Source organism: Lytechinus pictus, chromosome 2 (genome assembly GCF_037042905.1).
Source record: "Lytechinus pictus isolate F3 Inbred chromosome 2, Lp3.0, whole genome shotgun sequence".
Classification (NCBI taxonomy): Eukaryota; Metazoa; Echinodermata; class Echinoidea; order Temnopleuroida; family Toxopneustidae; genus Lytechinus; species Lytechinus pictus.
In genome coordinates, this window is record NC_087246.1 from 62754050 (window position 1) to 62772026 (window position 17977).

General features: G+C 36.4%; 1 protein-coding gene across 4 annotated transcripts; it reads right to left on the reverse strand.

Annotated features, from left to right (window-relative positions):
- Window positions 1–837: 837 nt before the first annotated feature.
- Window positions 838–11437, reverse strand: LOC129269945 (development-specific protein LVN1.2-like). 4 transcript variants are annotated; one of them, XM_064095364.1, is made up of 7 exons: window positions 11081–11437; window positions 9528–9630; window positions 5273–5430; window positions 4551–4635; window positions 4155–4349; window positions 2890–2984; window positions 838–2279 (listed from the first exon to the last, which is right to left on the reverse strand). In XM_064095364.1, the coding sequence occupies exons 2-7, from the start codon at window positions 9616–9618 to the stop codon at window positions 2220–2222; spliced, it is 684 nt and encodes a 227-aa protein (XP_063951434.1). In that variant the 5' UTR covers window positions 9619–9630; window positions 11081–11437; the 3' UTR covers window positions 838–2219. The 4 variants fall into 4 exon arrangements, with proteins under 4 accessions (XP_063951434.1, XP_063951432.1, XP_054763365.2 ...); XM_064095362.1 differs by having other exon boundaries at window positions 10958–11200; XM_054907390.2 differs by having other exon boundaries at window positions 10964–11189.
- Between the last annotated feature and the right edge of the window lie 6540 nt (window positions 11438–17977).

Sequence of the window (17977 nt, forward strand, 5' to 3'; positions counted from 1 at the left end):
GATTACTCCCACCTTAAATTGTTACGCCCCCAAACTAATGATATATATACATAAGACTTGTTGATTAGAGAGAGATCTACTAGACCCACACTCATCCAGACTGACTGACATCTTCAAGACTTAGACTTCCATCCAACATTAATTCAACTTCAGAATTTTATTCTTATACTGTACTTCGAAAATATTATATTCATCATCTCCTGTTTTCTGAATCTTCATTGATATCTTCATATACTTCAAATTGTAACTGTAGCTGATTATTCATATAGAGTTCCTCATTCATGCATGTTTATGCTCCGAAATAAATAGCAAACGGTCCTGAACACAATATTAAGAACATCATCTAGTTGCACAATAGGCCCCCTATATGCTGAACTAATTCCTCTATAAAAAAAAAACTATCTATGCAGACAAGACAAGAATTGACAGGCAAATTGAGTATTCTCTCTGAAAACTTTCACCCTCACTTCAAATAGGGAGGGGGCACAAGAGGCACAGTTAGTCAAATGGGGGCAGCATGTGCCCCTCTGCCCCCCCCCCCACTACTGGTCACACTCTTTCTCTTTAGCCCTGTTCATCTTTCTTTGTGATATATGAAAACATGACTGAAAATATGTTTTAAGGGGGATATATAGCCTACACCTGTTGGTTATAAATGATTGAAACATTTTACCTTTAATTGGTATTTTGTAAAATTTAGTGATTTTTATTAATCAATTCAGATTCTTGTCATGTATCCATCCTTTTCTAAGGCTGACTGTTTGACTTTAAAAAAAATAAATTACGGGCCAACAATAAAAATCAACATTAAAACAAACTAAACAAAAGCCAAAGGAGTAAGTTTGAAGACAAATCAGTAATGATTTTACTTTAATATGATAGACAGGGAAAGGCACACAATGAGAATACTTGAGGATACAATACAATAAAAGCAGGAAATTACTCATCTGAACAGCCAACAATTGTCTATAATCAATATTTATACACTCTCTTTATCTGATAACTATCAGTTATATACTATCAAATGTAATTATGAAATATGATTTTGTATTACATTTTTCTATTGGGACAATCCTGATTGCAGTCACTCTCCACGAGGCACTCCCCTTTTTCACGACTAACAATTTCATCATTTCATAATAATCATATCATTAGATGTATTATTATCACTGTTATTTTTGTTCATTTATATTTACTAGCAATTTATATGACTCGGCCAGCTGAGGATTTCAAGAAAAGTTAAAACTGATACACTTTAGTTATTACTGACTCATGAAATGTTAAGTAATATAATTATTTTTAAATAAAATGCACAATAATTAAAGCTTTGACTCAAAGAACATCACAAATTATTTTGTACACTCATCATTATATACAGATATCTTCAATCATAGGGAGACAATTGGTTTCATATAAATGATTTTATCACATTAAAAAGTTACATGTATATATAATTATATCAACTGATTTTCTATTGCTTAGATGATTGAATATTTCAAAATTTATCTTAAGAATCAAGATAACAATATCTTCAAAATTATTTAATCAACTATTCAAAAGCTATAGCTTCCATTGCATCTACACACAGTACTGTTGACAATTAGAACGGAGAGGGAATAATTTGTGCATTTTAAAACACATGGGCAAAAATTGTGGCTGTATTGGGACACCAATCCTTCATGTCATTCCAAGAGATTGGTTGCCCAAAGTATACTCAACATCATGTATTAATCACTGCATTTCTCTTTCTAAGTTAATACAAACCTCAATTGAACACTAGTCTTCCCTGGATCCCACTCTTAAACTCTACTAATTGATCTTCATTCTTCCCAGTGCTGGCTTCATCTTTTAGTGAGATAAAAATCAGATAATTCTTTATTTTTTCAAATTCTCATTTACCACCAGTGCTATTATGCAAGTCTTGAAAGAATGGTTTACTAACATGATACTAGTAATGCATGATGGTGAGCATGTATTATTTAAATGCACAAAATAGAAATAAAATTTCTTCCACTCTGATTGGTGCAAGCCTCCATGATAAAGAGAACATCATTACACTTTACAAGGACCATGTGAGTCAATATTTATCCTATAGTGTATTCATTATTTTGTATAATTTACAAATCACGAATTGGTAATAAAAAAATGTAAATTTTTCAAATATCAAATTCCCTATGTAAAATACATCTGATCTGGATTCCTTTGCAACAGGACAATACTTAGAAGAACCTCTTGAAATTCAGCTTATGCATAGGATGGAACTTTACTGCATTCGATTCCTGTAAGAAATTGAACAAAGAAATTAATTCATACTCAACTTGGATTATTATTACAAGCAAGGAAGAATTCAACATTTCACAAAAGGAGAGATTGATTTGGAAACTGATACTTATCTGATAATTGTTTATTAGCCGAAATTTTTTTTAAGGTTAAGACCACCCCACATAAACATGAATTTGAATGAATAGCTAAAAATCAAACAAGGACAATGCTATAAATTTCATTAAAAAAAAAAAATAATAAAAGAAAGTAATAAATTTTCAGTTTGGCTTATTTTCACAAATGAGTAATGTGTTCAACAGATGCAGTAAGGAAATAAGGGAACCAATAACAAAACTCATTCTGTATTTCTTTTGCATTTCATTATGGGAGATATGAAATTTTGTATTTTTCTTATTCATAATAAAAACTTGGTTTAATTTCTCTGTGAACATCAGTAATTCCATTACTGCAACCCATTGTGAATCAATAAAGAACTTCCTTATTGCCGTCTTTACAAAAATTGAAAACTTCTATGTATCATATAAAGTTTTTTTTTTAATACAGTGTGACATCATCAGCTCTCTCATTTACATATTGACCTTCGACCTGTCCCATTGTCTTTCTTACCTGTGAGTTGCAGTAGCTGGGAAGGGTAAACCAATCTTCAGGATGGGGGATACCTTCTGTCATGTTATACCAACCAGAGGACATAATTACCGAAGCTGTCAACAACAACAAAAATACATCGGATATTGCTTATAAATAGTGAGTTTAAATGTGATTTATTCTGTGCAATTTTATTCTCTGGGTGGTGGTGTTGGTGGTGTTGGTGATGGTGATTTTGGTACTTTTGTTTGATAAGTATGATACTTTTCTAGGTAAAACCAAGAACTATTTAGAGTATATTGGTCTTTAAACATACTCCGGAGCACTTGCGTAAATTGATAAATTGAAGAAAAAAAAACAATTGAATTATTGCTCATTTCATATGTCAGGAAAAGGATCAACCTCACAGTTTGGGACTTCATATTGCAATGATTCATTCCATCATGTATAAATTTTCTGACGTTTTTTAAGCGGGTCTCTGCACTTTTTCTTCATGCTCCAGTGGGAAAGGGTACTATTGTTCTTATCAATCCCAGAAGGCTTTTAAAGTTTGGGTGCCAAATGTCCTGCCACCTGACCAAAAATTGAAATTTTTCCACATTTTTATAGCTACCCATAGTTCAATCATATATCCAGACTAGGGATTAACCCTAAAAATAATGGGGCTGATTGATTGCTTTTGCAATAAGTCTTACATGCCCGAATCTATCACTGCAATGTTGTATATCATTCTTTTTATTATTGAGCATCTTTCGAAGACCAATTTCGTGACAATTATGGTTCCAAATTTGCGCATGTTTAGGTTTGGTCCTTTGCATGGCAGACCAAAAATTGCTCAAAAAATATGATTTCAGGTACAGATTCAATTTCAATTTGTTTTATGCCTTTTGTTGTAAAAATCTCACCAATGTATTAAGGCAAAACAGCTATAATAAACCAGGATTGAAAAATAAGAGTATTTAGACAGAAAATTTGCCAATTTTAATTTTAAAGAATCATTTTGTGACTGGGAGTAAAAATTTGATTTCATGCATAATTTGGCATAATTTAGGGAACAAAAAAACAATTTTGAAGAAAAAAAATCTCCATCTTAGAGAAACATCACAGACACTATGTGCATTCAGAGTTCCATTGAGATCATGCAGTCAACAGCTGAGATCTTTAAGAGTGGGGTTGGCTAAATCAGCTCCCCAAGTCTTTCAAGATATCAACATATCCTTGTCTATTTAAGGTTAAGTCACACCCAAATAGAGAACATAAATATCTGTCATGATTTCCAGACTCACTTGTTTGTCCCATCTCAGTACTGGTGCCCATGAATTGAGCACCTACAGGGAAACAGTCCTTGGTCCTCACTGACAAACTACCAGACCCCATCAGAGTGCCTTCACTGATTGTATTAACCCAGGTCTCCACTTCTAATGTCTCACTAGATCCACTAAAGCCTCCAATGTACAGTTTACCAAAGGAGGTCGCAGTTTCTGGTAGAGAGAAAAAAAAACATCTAGAATATACATTGATACTAATAAGATAAGACAGGCATGTTTTATAGAGTGTATACTAGTTTGGGGAGTAAAACAAACACAACAAGCATGTGGAAATATATACAAATGATGGATTTTTAGAATACACAACACCAATGCAGTGAGAGTGCCACCCTTGAGAGATATGGCTTATCTTACCTGGAATGCAATTTGAAGGCTCTGGTAATGCTGCCTTTTGCTTCTCACAGAACTTGTACTCATCTATGAAAATCCACTGAGCACCCTAGTATACAAAGCAAATCAAAAGGAAATCATGAGATCCTGAACGACAGTTTATTGTATGTGACGTGGTAAAACAAGCTTTCATTAATTTTCCAATACAAAAGATTTTTGACATGTGGGCTTTTAATACTTATTACTATCAAGTTTTGGGGGTTTTATTCCTTTTTGTTCTTGAAAGTGAAAATAGGCACAGAATTATTGACTCCCAACATTATTAAAGCATAAAATCAATGCAAAAACCAAACAACCAATTTTATGATTGAATCTAATGTTATAAAATCTACCAGTACTTGAACATATTGAAGCATCTTATATTTGAAAAGTGATATTGGCCTAGATCTTCCCTTCTGGAAAGAACACAGATTCACAGTGTGTTCACATAGTGGGCTTTGTGAAAATATTATTCACACTGTTAAAATGCTCAAAGTCAACAGAGTGAAGATTATTTTTACAATGTGGACACCTTGACAGTGTGAAAATTCACAGCGTTTTCACATGGTTGACTACGTGAATGTGTGATTCACACTGTTGCTCAAATTTAATGGCGTAAAGGTGATTTCACATTGTGTTCCACACTGTGAACACACTGTGGAACATTGTGGTCTTTCCAGTAGGGTTGTATGGTGGCATCCCCATACCTCTGTATAGTTCTGGATCATCCTGTAGCTGACTGCAGTGCCATTGGAATAAACCAGATCAACCTTAAATCCGAACCTACGGTTCACAAAGTCCCATGCACCAACCTCAGCAACGTTCAGTCCAAGAGGAGGCTGTGTTGATTCACCGACAACACTCCCTGTCAATGAAGAAAATAAAGAGACTCAATAAAAATCAGGGGTCTGTTTCCACAATAAACAACCATAAATACCTGAAGTCACACCAAACAATGAATTTGTGAGAAAGTCTTTAAAATCAATGTTAGCTGTAATCATTTAATTGTAGATCTAGATCTGGCTCATGATACTCAAATACTATGGCCTGGGTGTATTAGCACACCCACTCAGAATGAAGACCCAGGGAACTATTTATCCTGTTTTAAAACAGAAAAATGAAAGAAGCAAATCAATGAAATTTTTAGAAAAATCTAACGAATAATAAGAAAGTTATAATCATTTGAATGTTCAGATCACTAATGTTATGGAAATTTTTCCAATTGGAAATATGACCTACATATGTGATACCACACTTGTATAACTCCCCCAATTACTTTTCTACATACATATATCACTTAACTGTCACTTTAATCAATGATGGGAATCTAGTAAAAAGAGAACAAAAACTCACAATCCGCCAATTCCTTTCAGTGCTATATAAAGTGTCACAATAGGCAACTTCACAACTTTCAACCCAAAGGACAAGGCAATTCTCAGTAATATGTCAAATATCATGAAAATGGCAAAGTTCTCATAACTTAGTATGCATAAGTGTTCCATCTCGGAACAACTGCAGAATACCCGGACACTGCGTTACCTTATCGTTGGAGAGCCAACGCACAACGATGTACTTAAGCTATCAAATCAGAAAATCAGCTATAATAAATAATTGAATGATTTACAACTTACAAGTATTTTTTGAATAGATTCTAAGTGTTCAGACTGCACTGTAACGCTAACGATGCGAGCGCGCGCGATTAGTATGTAGACCAACAGTGTCCGCGATGCCAACGATGTGTATATTTTCGTAGTACGTGTAGGCCAACACAGTCCGCGATGGTAGCGGTGTGTTGGTGTCTGTAGTCGGTACAGGCCAACACTGCCCTCGATGCCAACGATCTATATCTGTGTTCTGTAGTATGTAGACCAACAGTGTCCGCGATGCCAACGATGTGTATATTTCCGTAGTATGTGTAGACCAACATTGCCCGCGATGCCAACGATGTGTTGGTGTCTGTAGTACAGGCCAACATTGCCTTCGATGCCAACGATGCGATCATATCTGTAGTTGCCTATGTAAACCAACATTGCCCGCCATGGCAACGATGTGTTGGTGTCTGTAGTACATGCCAACAGTGCCCGCGATGCCAACGATGCGATCATATCTGTAGTTTCCTATGTAGACCAACATTGCCCGCGATGCCAACGATGTGTTGGTGTCTGTACTGTAGAGTACAGGCTAACATTGCCCTCGATGCCAACGATGTGAATGTATCTTTAGTAGGTATAGGCCAAGAGCGCCCGTGATGCCAACGATGTGTTGGTGCCTGTAGTAGATGCCAACAGTGCCAACGATGCCAACAATGTAAATGTATCTTTAGTACGTATAGGCCAACAGCGCCGGCCAGGATGCCAACGATGTGTTGGTGTCTGTAGTATAGGCCAACCTTGCCCGCGATGCCAACGATGTGAATGTATCTTTTGTATGTATAGGCCAACAGCGCCCGCGATGCCAACGATGTGTTGGTGCCTGTAGTAGATGCCAACAGTGCCAACGATGCCAACAATGTAAATGTATCTTTAGTACGTATAGGCCAACAGCGCCGGCCAGGATGCCAACGATGTGTTGGTGTCTGTAGTACAGGCCAACCTTGCCATCGATGCCAACGATGTGAATGTATATTTAGTAAGTATAGGCCAACTTTGCCGGCGATGCCAACGATGTGAACGTATGTTTAGTATGTATATACCAACAGCGCCCGCGATGCCAACGATGTGTTGGTGCCTGTAGTAGATGCCAACAGTGCCAACGATGTGAATGTATCTTACATAGGCCAACATTGCCGGCGATGCCAACGATGTGAATATGCCTGTAGTAGAGGCCAACATTGCCGGCGATGCCAACGATGTGAATATGCCTGTAGTAGAGGCCAACATTGCCGGCGATGCCAACGATGTGAATGTATCTTTAGTAAGTATAGGCCAACTTTGCCGGCGATGCCAACGATGTGAATGTATGTTTAGTATGTATATACCAACAGCGCCCGCGATGCCAACGATGTGTTGGTGCCTGTAGTAGATGCCAACAGTGCCAACGATGTGAATGTATCTTACATAGGCCAACATTGCCGGCGATGCCAACGATGTGAATATGCCTGTTGTAGAGGCCAACATTGCCGGCGATGCCAACGATGTGAATATAACCCTAACCCTAACCCTAACCCTAACCCTAACCCTAACCCTAACCCTAACCCTAAACCCTAAACCCTAACCCTAACCCTAAACCCTAACCCTAACCCTAACCCTAACCCTAACCCTAACCCTAACCCTAACCCCTAACCCTAACCCTGACCCTGACCCTAACCCTAAACCCTAACCCTAAACCCTAACCCTAACCCTAACCCTAACCCTAACCCTAACCCTAACCCTAACCCTAACCCTAACCCTAACCCTAAACCCTAACCCTAACCCTAACCCTAACCCTAACCCTAACCCTAATTGAATTCAATTCCCATTGAATTCAATTCCCATTGAATTCCTTCAATGGGAATTAAAACTTTATTTCATATTTTAATGAAGAAAAAATCAAAATATTTCATGTATAAAAAATACAAAAGAAATAGAGAGTGAATGACATCGATCACCTCACTAACCAGGATATGCATATATTAAACTGTTTTGTGAAACCATACTTTGAAACGCTTGCCAACGATGTTTTGAATGTTGCATTGCACGGTCACATCGTTGGTCGTTGGCTAGCGGCGCACCCAACGATGTATAGCAATAGCTAGTAGTAGTAGGTAATTTAAAAGAGTGTATTAATCTTGTACTATTGCACCTTCACATCGTGGGTCGTTGGTTAGCCAACGATGTTTTAAATGTTACATGGCACCGTCACATCGTTGGTCGTTGGCTAGCGATGTTTTGAATATTATATTGCACCGTCCGTACCGTCACAACGTGGGTCGTTGGCTAGCAGCGCACCCAACGATGTTTAATTATAGCTCTAGTAGTAGTCAAAGGGCAAAGGTCATTACGTATGGCCTGGATGCATTGCTCGTACGTACCGTCATACGTACGTACGTACGTAGTATAGTAGTAGTAGTAGTACCAGTAATGCATGTACGTATATAATAGTATGGATATATCTAGGCTATATACCATTGAATTAGTATATAGCTATAGGTCTTGACATCGTTGTGTTGGCTGACCAACGATTGGGTAGTGAGCAGTGTCGGGGTATTCTGCAGTTAAGCCTCCATCTCTTTAACAGACCAGCTTGCCCTAAATTTTTTATGTGTATCATACTATCATGTATGATTATATAATTGATGAGAGTGAAAACTAACATTTTACTTCGCCAACAATTCTTATGGGTTTGTTCTTCAAAATGTAGTTCATATACAGTATACTGAATCAGCTGGCATTCAAAATTGTGATATACAAACTAAGTATGTATTAATTAGCAATCCACAAAATATTACTTAGCCACAAACAACCTTAACATTTGAGATAAATTAGAAAGTGATTTGAAGTCAGTTGATCCCAAGAGCACAATTGGAATCTTCAATTACTTTTCACCACAGGGGTTTCCTTCTTGTCATTTGCATTCATAGTACAATGATGTGACAGAAAAATGTGAACTTCCTACATTTCCACGTCAAATAGGTCCAACTATCAGATTCAGAAAAATTTAAGGAGTACTGGGAATAGCCTATTAGTACTCCGAAAATCTTCAATAACCTAACAGCAACAGATAGGGACTCTTTGACCTATTTCAATAACAGTATTGTTAGCTGCTCATTTTGCACATGTACTTTATATATTTTATCCGTATCGCAACTAGACTGAAAAATTTATTTTTTCAGAGAAGATTTTTTTTTACATTTCCTGATTTTGTTTTAGTTGTCCTCCTGGGGGGAAGAATGCCATGAAGTTAGCGAAGTCTCTTGGCCAAAATAGACTGATATTTTTGGTCTATATCACAACATAAATATGCTAAAGTCTGAAGGAGACTTACCAAGGCCTCCCACGTATTGAGCAGGACCACATTTACATGCAGCACTAGCTGATGATACCAGCACAGCGGCAATGACAATCAGTCTTAGCATTCTGGTTTGTACCTGTAATTTAATCATATAACATTAACAATAAGAGTTTGAGTACCAGTCAGACAAAATAAATCAAACCATGACACAGTTGTGACTGAGCTGTGCCAAAATGGTGCAGAAACGGTGACAAGATGTCGTCTTCTTCCAGAGTATTAAAGTGACACTAGACTGATATATCCGCTGTGTACGATTATATACACCAAAGGTGGACTGGACTACATGGAAGAAGAAGTAGAGTTCTTCAACATTTTCCAGTCCTCCATACCGAGTCTCAGCGGATCATATCCATGATATCCCTGACCAAAATAGACTGATTAATCGGTCTAGTGCTGCTTCAAGATGATCAGCGTACCAGCACTGCAGCGCGGTTTACTGCATCCAGACAGTCCTTGGCCTATGTATAGGAATTCATAGCATGGCATTAATGTCATAATTTCAACTATATAAGAAACACCCGTGGATAAAAAAATTGACAATGGAAAAAAGAGAGTCCCTGCTCTCAAATGAAACCATTTTTACAAATTTTCTTGGATCCATGCCAGCCAAAACTAAAATAACAACTCTCTCTAACTCTAAGTCTAAGACCCTATCAACATTCTTTCTGGCTGCTGCTGCACAGAGTCAGTATTCAAATTTCTGGAAATTTTCAATAAATCCCTGGCCAAGACAAAGATGGTTAGGCCTAGATCTATTTCTGTCCATACAGATCAACCCAAAGTAGGTCAAAATGTGTGATTCATTAAAAACGACTTGTTCGGCTTTTACGCAGCTGCAGCAGTCCCATGGCCATACTACTACTTGTTACTAGTACAGATAATACTAGAGAGCGCGAGCGTACAAAGGGTGACATAACGGTGAATTGCCCATTCGTCTACTGCCAACTCGTCCACTCAGTGACTCACTACATCATACATGCCATGGCCTCTTTTCTAATAACCTTTCATCTATGACCATTTCTTCTCATAACCAGTTGTTCTAATATCCAATTCATTTTGCACAATTAGCATAGATCTAGACTTCTTCATCATTATTTTAAAAGTCATCATCATTGCGTCCTCAAGACTAGACTAAGTCATGACAGTCGACACAGTCCACCTGTCCACTGAATTTATGAAATGGCTATATTGGACCAACAACTGGTTGGTACTATTAGGCGAATTGGCTATTAGACAATGTGGATAGTGGACGAACTGATGGCAGATGAAATGATTAGTAAGTTAGACGAAACTGACAATAACCACGTCCACGCCGGTCCAAAATTAGCTTCGCGGCGGAGCTCCCTGCCCCTGGCTGGGCCTGGCCTGTGCCGTGGTTTGCTGACTTGGTTCAATTTACGTACCGGTACCTGCGCTGCTGGCTGCTAATGCAAAAAGTCGTGGAATGTAACAGCAAGAAGTCTATCAAACGGTGCAATTAATCAGATGTTTAAGCCCCCTCAAGTTTTATCCATGAAACATCTTACTTTATATGCCTGATCAGCGATTTTTCATCAGACCTTTTTCGTCAAGCCAGTCCAAGACAAAAATAGCTCAGCTCAGGTTCGTCAACGACGTTGTTTACAAATAATGAACGGTACTCACGTGAGTGCGGATTATTAGCCTAAATTCAGGCTTCTCTATCATAATAGTGGATGTTATAAACGTCTTATCAAGAAATTAAAATTAATGAAAATAACGAAAATTAGGCAAACTTATATTATAATATTAAAAAATAAATAAAAGAAAACATCAACAGTTCTAAAAAAATTAGGTACGTAGCATGCGGATTATAGAGATATAATTTTAGCTGGAAATAAGGTCAGCTGGAATATTACTTAGCCACGCCCCCTTGTTTTATCGATCATCACGTGAGGCATTATGTTACAAGTTAAGTATGCAGTTTCAACATGGAATCCACCTGACGTAATCACTCATCACATGATAATGATGAAATGCATTCTTCTTTTTTTGTAATACCTCGTATGATCCTCTGATCCCCCTTCTCATGCCGACTTTTTGAAATTTCATCCCAAAATTTCATCCCTCTTTGTCCTGAATCTCAAAGAATGGGTGAGAGCTAGGGTGCACATCCATTGGACGTGTCGAACTGGTTTATAAGAATATATACCTTCATCGCCAAAAAAAGTATTCCTGGACGTTACTGACAGTATAAAGCTTGTAAAAAGATAGATGGATAGATGAATAGATCTTCAAAAATACCTATTGAAATTGATGAAATCGTAAAAAATATGGGAAATATCATTATCATTTTTTAACGGTGTTGAATGTTATTAGTAACTCATTATTCCCTTTTCTTGCTGCATGGGTTATATTCATTGTAAAGACCAACGCCTCCTCCCCAAAGTTAGCTGTTAGGATAGGATTCCCCGGGGGATTCCCCTACTTCTTATCCCAGTGTATTGTTTTATGATGTAACTTTCAACCAGAGAAGTAGGAGTTATTTGTTTTAACGAACCATTTTAAAGGGGTAGTCCTGGCTGAAAATAGTATGATTCAAACAGATTAATATAAATCAGAAAACAAAACACTGAAAATTTTATCAAAATCTGAAAAGTTATGACATTTTTAAGATTTGCATTATTTTGTCTTCATGAATATTCAATGGACAGACTGTGTCATATCCCCACTGTCTTGTTCTTTGTATTTTATAATATGAAGTTATTTTAATTCCAAATTTTTCCTTCAAGAATTAAAAATAATGATTGACAAATTTTATTTCATTTCATTTATTGGTTTTTGCAACATTTTTCACTGAAATCTAGACAATAAAATAAATATTTAAATTAATGAACAAATAATTTTGTATACAAATAATCAAATGAATCACAATAAATAAGATGGTTGCAAGGGTGCATGGTCATGATGATATGCACTTGTGCATATAACTTCACAAATTATTGCTAAATTTCGAAAACCATGTACAAACACGTAAAAATTACTATATGATTGTGATTTTTTTTGCATGGTCAGCCCCCCACTTTGAAAACCGTTCCGCGGCCCCTGTGCATATAACTTCACAAAAAAATGTCAAATGCGTAAAGCCTATTTATAGCTCCAGTGAATTGTATTGCATAGGCCTACATTCGGGTCACTAGGTGACGAAACGAAAAGAATGCCGCTCCACGTGATCATGGCATCAGACAAATCAACATAGCTAGGTGACATTATATAGGCCTACCCCCACCTAATCACGTCAGCTCGGTCCTTTCATTCTTCCTCGTCCTGCCCCCCCCATCCCCTCTCTCTCCTTATAATTGGTTATTCACCTCGTTATTCTAAATATTTCTCATTCCAAAGGTTCATTGTTAATTCCAAAGGTTAATTTCCGAATGTTTTTATTCCGAAAAGTTCGTTAATTCGAAAACGAAATAAGGTTCGTTACTCGATCGGAAGATTCGATAGTCAGAAATGAAAAACGAATCGATCGGTAATTTTCGTATTAAAGGGATAGTCCGGGCTGAAAGTATGTATAGCTTAAAGGGGAATCCAATCCAAATAAAAACTTGTTTTTATAAGAAAAAGAAAAATCAGACAAGTTGATAGGTGAAAGTTTGAACAATATTGGACAAAGAACAAGAAAGTTATGAATTTTTAAAAGTTGTAAATATTGGTAATCACTATACCCATGGAGACTTCAAATTGGCCGCATATGGGATGTCATAGTGATGTAAGGCAAGGACTACTCTTCCATGTACTCCAATACATATTATGGCTAAAATGTCATTTTTCCCAAAAGTTTTATTTCAAAGTATATTTTTCTTTCATGAGGACATAAAACAATATACTACCTGGATTATATTTAGAATTACAGCCACAGGGGAATGGGTACTTAGGAGAAAACCACAAATCCCTGATAATAAAGTACATGGCCTATGGGAAAGTTGTCCTTGCCCCTTGTCATAATTTACTTACCCAGTTGCCAATTTGAAATCTACATACTATTAGTGATCTCAATTTTAAAGCAGCTATAACTTTCTTATTGCTTGTCCGATTTCTTTCAAACTTTCGCCATTCTGTTTAATTTATTTTTCTCCTTCCCAACACAACATTCTATGGCCAAGGCTGGATTCCCCTTTAATAAATAGAGTAGTATTCAATGAGCAAAATGCCGAAAATTTAATCAAAATCGGATAACAAATTAATTACAAAGTTATTGAATTTTAAAGTTTAGCAATATGTTGTGAAAACATTCGTCATGAATATTCATATTAGGTGGGCTGATGATGTCACATCTCCACTTGTTCTTTTGTATTTTATTATATGAAATTAAGTTTATTCAAATTTTTTCCTCCAAGAATTAGAAAAATTGGATTGACAACTGATTTAGTGCATTAGATATTTATTGCTGCAACTTATTTCATTATAAGGGAGACATATTATTCACACAAGTATGAAATAATGAAAATAATATAATTTTATGTATTAACAAAAGAAAACGGAAAGTGGAGATGTGACATCATCAGCCCACCTAATGAATATTCATGACGACTGTTTTCACAAAATATTGCTAAATTTTAAACTTTAATAACTTTATTATTTGTTATCCGATTTTGATGAAATTTTCTGCATTTTGCCCAGTGAATTCTACTCTATGTATTAAGCTATACATACTTTCAGCCCGGACCATCTCTTTAATACGAAAATTACCGATTCGTTTTTCATTTCTGACTATCGATTCTTTTGATCGAGTAACGAACCTTATTTCGGACCATCCCTTTAAGAAACCTTATTTTCATTTTCAGACTTTCACCGAACCACCTTCTGAATAACGATCAAGTGGCGGATCCAGCATTTCTTAGGGCGGGCCGCCACTGAAAGAAATCAATTTTTCTTCAAACATTTTATGACAGTTGAAAAAAAAAAGGGTAATTATTCCAATCAACCACCTTTTGTTCAACACACAAATAGCATCGATGTTTCGAACAGGAATGTTAATTTCCACAAGGGCGGTGCACATTCGCGGACATGGGGGCGATCGACCGCTCTAATTGGTATAAACAAAAAGAAAACACAGAATGAGGCCAAAGGAAAGAGGGAGAAAAAGAAATAGAGAAGAAAGAAGAGTAGATAAAATTTACTTGGGTAAAAAAATAGTAACATTTTCGTCTTGCCACACTATATATCGAAATATCTTGACACCTCCAGATCTATCACGTACTGATAGCAAACTATTTATTTTGCATGCAGTGATACCACATAATTATGTTAGGATTAACAAAGCCCCTTTCATATTTTACGACTAAGGAACGTCTTGTATGCAATTTGCGTAAGTGTGTTCGGAATAACGAATTTTCGTAAAAATGGGCGTATATACATAACTTTAAAAAAAAAAAAAAAAAAATCAGAAAAAATTGCTTCCAGGACACAATTACTCCTGCAGTGCATTTATCATTTTCTCTCCAAAATACTCTATATACATTGGTAACAAAAAATGTTTCTCCCAACTATATCTGTCATGTTGAGACTTTCATTTTTGGAACTCGCCATATAATGTAAGGATATAATAATGATAATGATGATGATGATGATAATAATAATGATAATAACAAATGATAATAATGATGATAATATTAATGATAATAATAATGATAATAATAATAATAATAATAACAACAACAACAAAAAACAATAATAATTGTAATAATAATAAGATATAATAATAATAATGATGATGATGATAATAATAATGATAATAATAATAATAATGATAATAATGATGATAATGATGAAAATGATAATAATAATAATAATAGTAATAATAATACCATTACTATTGAGTAGTAGTAGTAGTATAGTAGTAGTAGCAAGTGAAGAAGCATTAATTTTTATCACTAATAGAATATACTACTCTTACTACTACTACTACTACTACTACTACTACTACTACTACCAGGCGCGTAGCCAGGGGGGCGGTGGGGGCGGTCGCCCCCCCCCAAATAAACGTCCCCAAAAAGAAAAAAAAAGAAGGGAAAAAAGAGAGGAGAAAAGGAAAAGGGAAGGGAGGAAAGGGAAGAAAGGTAGCTTTGTGGTTTTTTTTTTTTTTATTCTCTCAAAAGAGAAACTCCTTCACTCTTGCTCTAAATTTATATATGAATTTTGCTTCCGCGCTGCGCGTGGTTAAATGACAATATTGAAGTTCTCCATTGTTTCCCCACCCTTTCTCTAACCTTCTTTTTCTGTTTTTCCACCTCAGCTATATGTGTTTCAAGCCAGTTAAAGTTCAAATGTAAACATTAGAGCAAGTATAAGGTTAGGCCGAAGTATATGGAGTTATCTCTTTTTTATTTATCGCGCAACTTCTGGTTGGGTCGGTTCCGGGTGGTAAAATCTTTATATCAATTTCTGCCGTCACCTCCATAAAGTCAACTTCTCCCGCTTTTCAGCTCATAACTAAACAACCATAATTTTGGGGCAAACAGGTTCCTAATTTAAAAATTGGAAGGTATAAAATTAGTGTCGTATTAAATAAAAAAGTACAATATTTTTTATCAAATTATATTAAACTTAAGTCATTTCCCTGCACATTCATCTCCTGTCCTGTTTTGCGCCCTCAGTTTAAAATTTTGAATGACACTTAAGTTTCTTTATAATTCAAAATGAAGCGCTTCAGGATAATTCAAATAAATTAGGCAGCTTTTTCATATAATTTCAATAAATTACAGAAGTTTCAATTTTTGGGCACAATTTTCCTTGTAATGAAGTTCAATAATCTTAGAAAATCAATTGAATTAGAGCCGATGGGGTATTAGAGATATCTGCATTTGATGAAACGTCCGCCCTTTGAAATTTCAGAGTTTTATTGCTCTGCGCGGGGAGGAATATGTTCCTCCCGGCATATACACTTCTTCTCCTCTGTTTTGGGAGTTAAAGATACGCACTGTCGGTAAATTGTTTGTAATCAAATCTGATCTTTCCAAGTGAAGTATTCAATATATCTTTGAGAATACCCTTTTCTCGGGACCCTTTTCATGGCAAAAAAATTGATAAAACGCTTTAGCTTCCGCGCTTCGCGCGGGTTATTATCATTTTAGTTTCCTCCATTGTATTCCTTTTTTGTGCGTTCACAATCACTTTTGAAAACAAGGTTCATGATTGAGGAGGCGCGATAGCTCAGTCGGTAAAGCGGGGGTTTCGGATTCCGGTGACCCGGGTTCGATTCCCAAGTGGTGCGCTAGTGCCCTTTGGTAAGGCATTTATCCTCATTACCAGGTCCCTCGGAGAGGACCTTAAGCTGTTGGTCCCCTGGTTGCTTGCTCACAGGCATTCGTGCTTTCTTAGCAGTCAGGTAAAAAACTCGGTATATTTAAAACAAGATAGTCAACTGAATTGGAGCTGATCATAGAGATGTATATACATCTCTATGGAGCTGATATAGGTACTAGAGACAAGAGAGACGGCTCTTTTCCATTTTAATTTAGGAAACACCAAAAGCTTCGCGCACCCACCCCCTAGATGAATAATTGAAAAACAAATTGATAAATAAGCAAACAAAAAATTATTAGTAACAGTATATCTCTATAGAAAAATGCATAAATGAAAATCAAATTGGCAACGCATGAAAATGTCTGTCTCATTTATCGTCTTTGTGTGGTGCGAACAGTGCTAGAATCCGGAGCTGGAATTTAGCTTTTGAGTTATTTTGAGCTTATTTGGACTGGCCGGCCGAGTAAATTAGGTAAGGGTCAACTCTATTTTGAGTTTAACATATTTAGAAATAGATATTTTTATTAGTTTTGTATCTTAAAAGAGTTAATTTGTTCATTTAAATTGGTGTATTTCTTTCTAATTCGACATGCAAGTAGTTTTCGGTCAGCAGCTTATATTATACCGAATGTGATCAAAATAGTCTTGTAAAACCGGTCATATTTTTACAATTAGATCTACGATTTTGTTCTCTTCTCCCCCATAAAGTTTAGGGAACTGACTGATATATTATTATTATTGTATTGAAGTGCAAGTGTGTGTACAGTACTGCGTGAATGAAAATTGTGAACAATCGCAGACGCAGTTAGTTATGGTTGGTGGAATGGTGGACTTAATATAATTGCTCAATCGGCCATCTCTTCCGCCAGCGCGCCATGATATGAGCATGATCATGACCGCCGCTCTGGCTCTGCGGCCCGACCGGCCAAAAAAAGGCGGCGCGGCGGTGGCGTTGGCTTTTGGAGTTCGAGTGGACCCAAGCCCAATGCCAAACAACGTGTGGGGGGTCTAATTATGCAGGTATTGCAGGATAGGAAGATGTTAAATGTGGCGTATATCTGTATATAACTTAAAGGAGAATGAAACCCTTGAAACCAGCTGAATCCATATCAAAGAGAAAAATCAAAGAAACATATTGTTGAAAGTTTGAGGAAGAT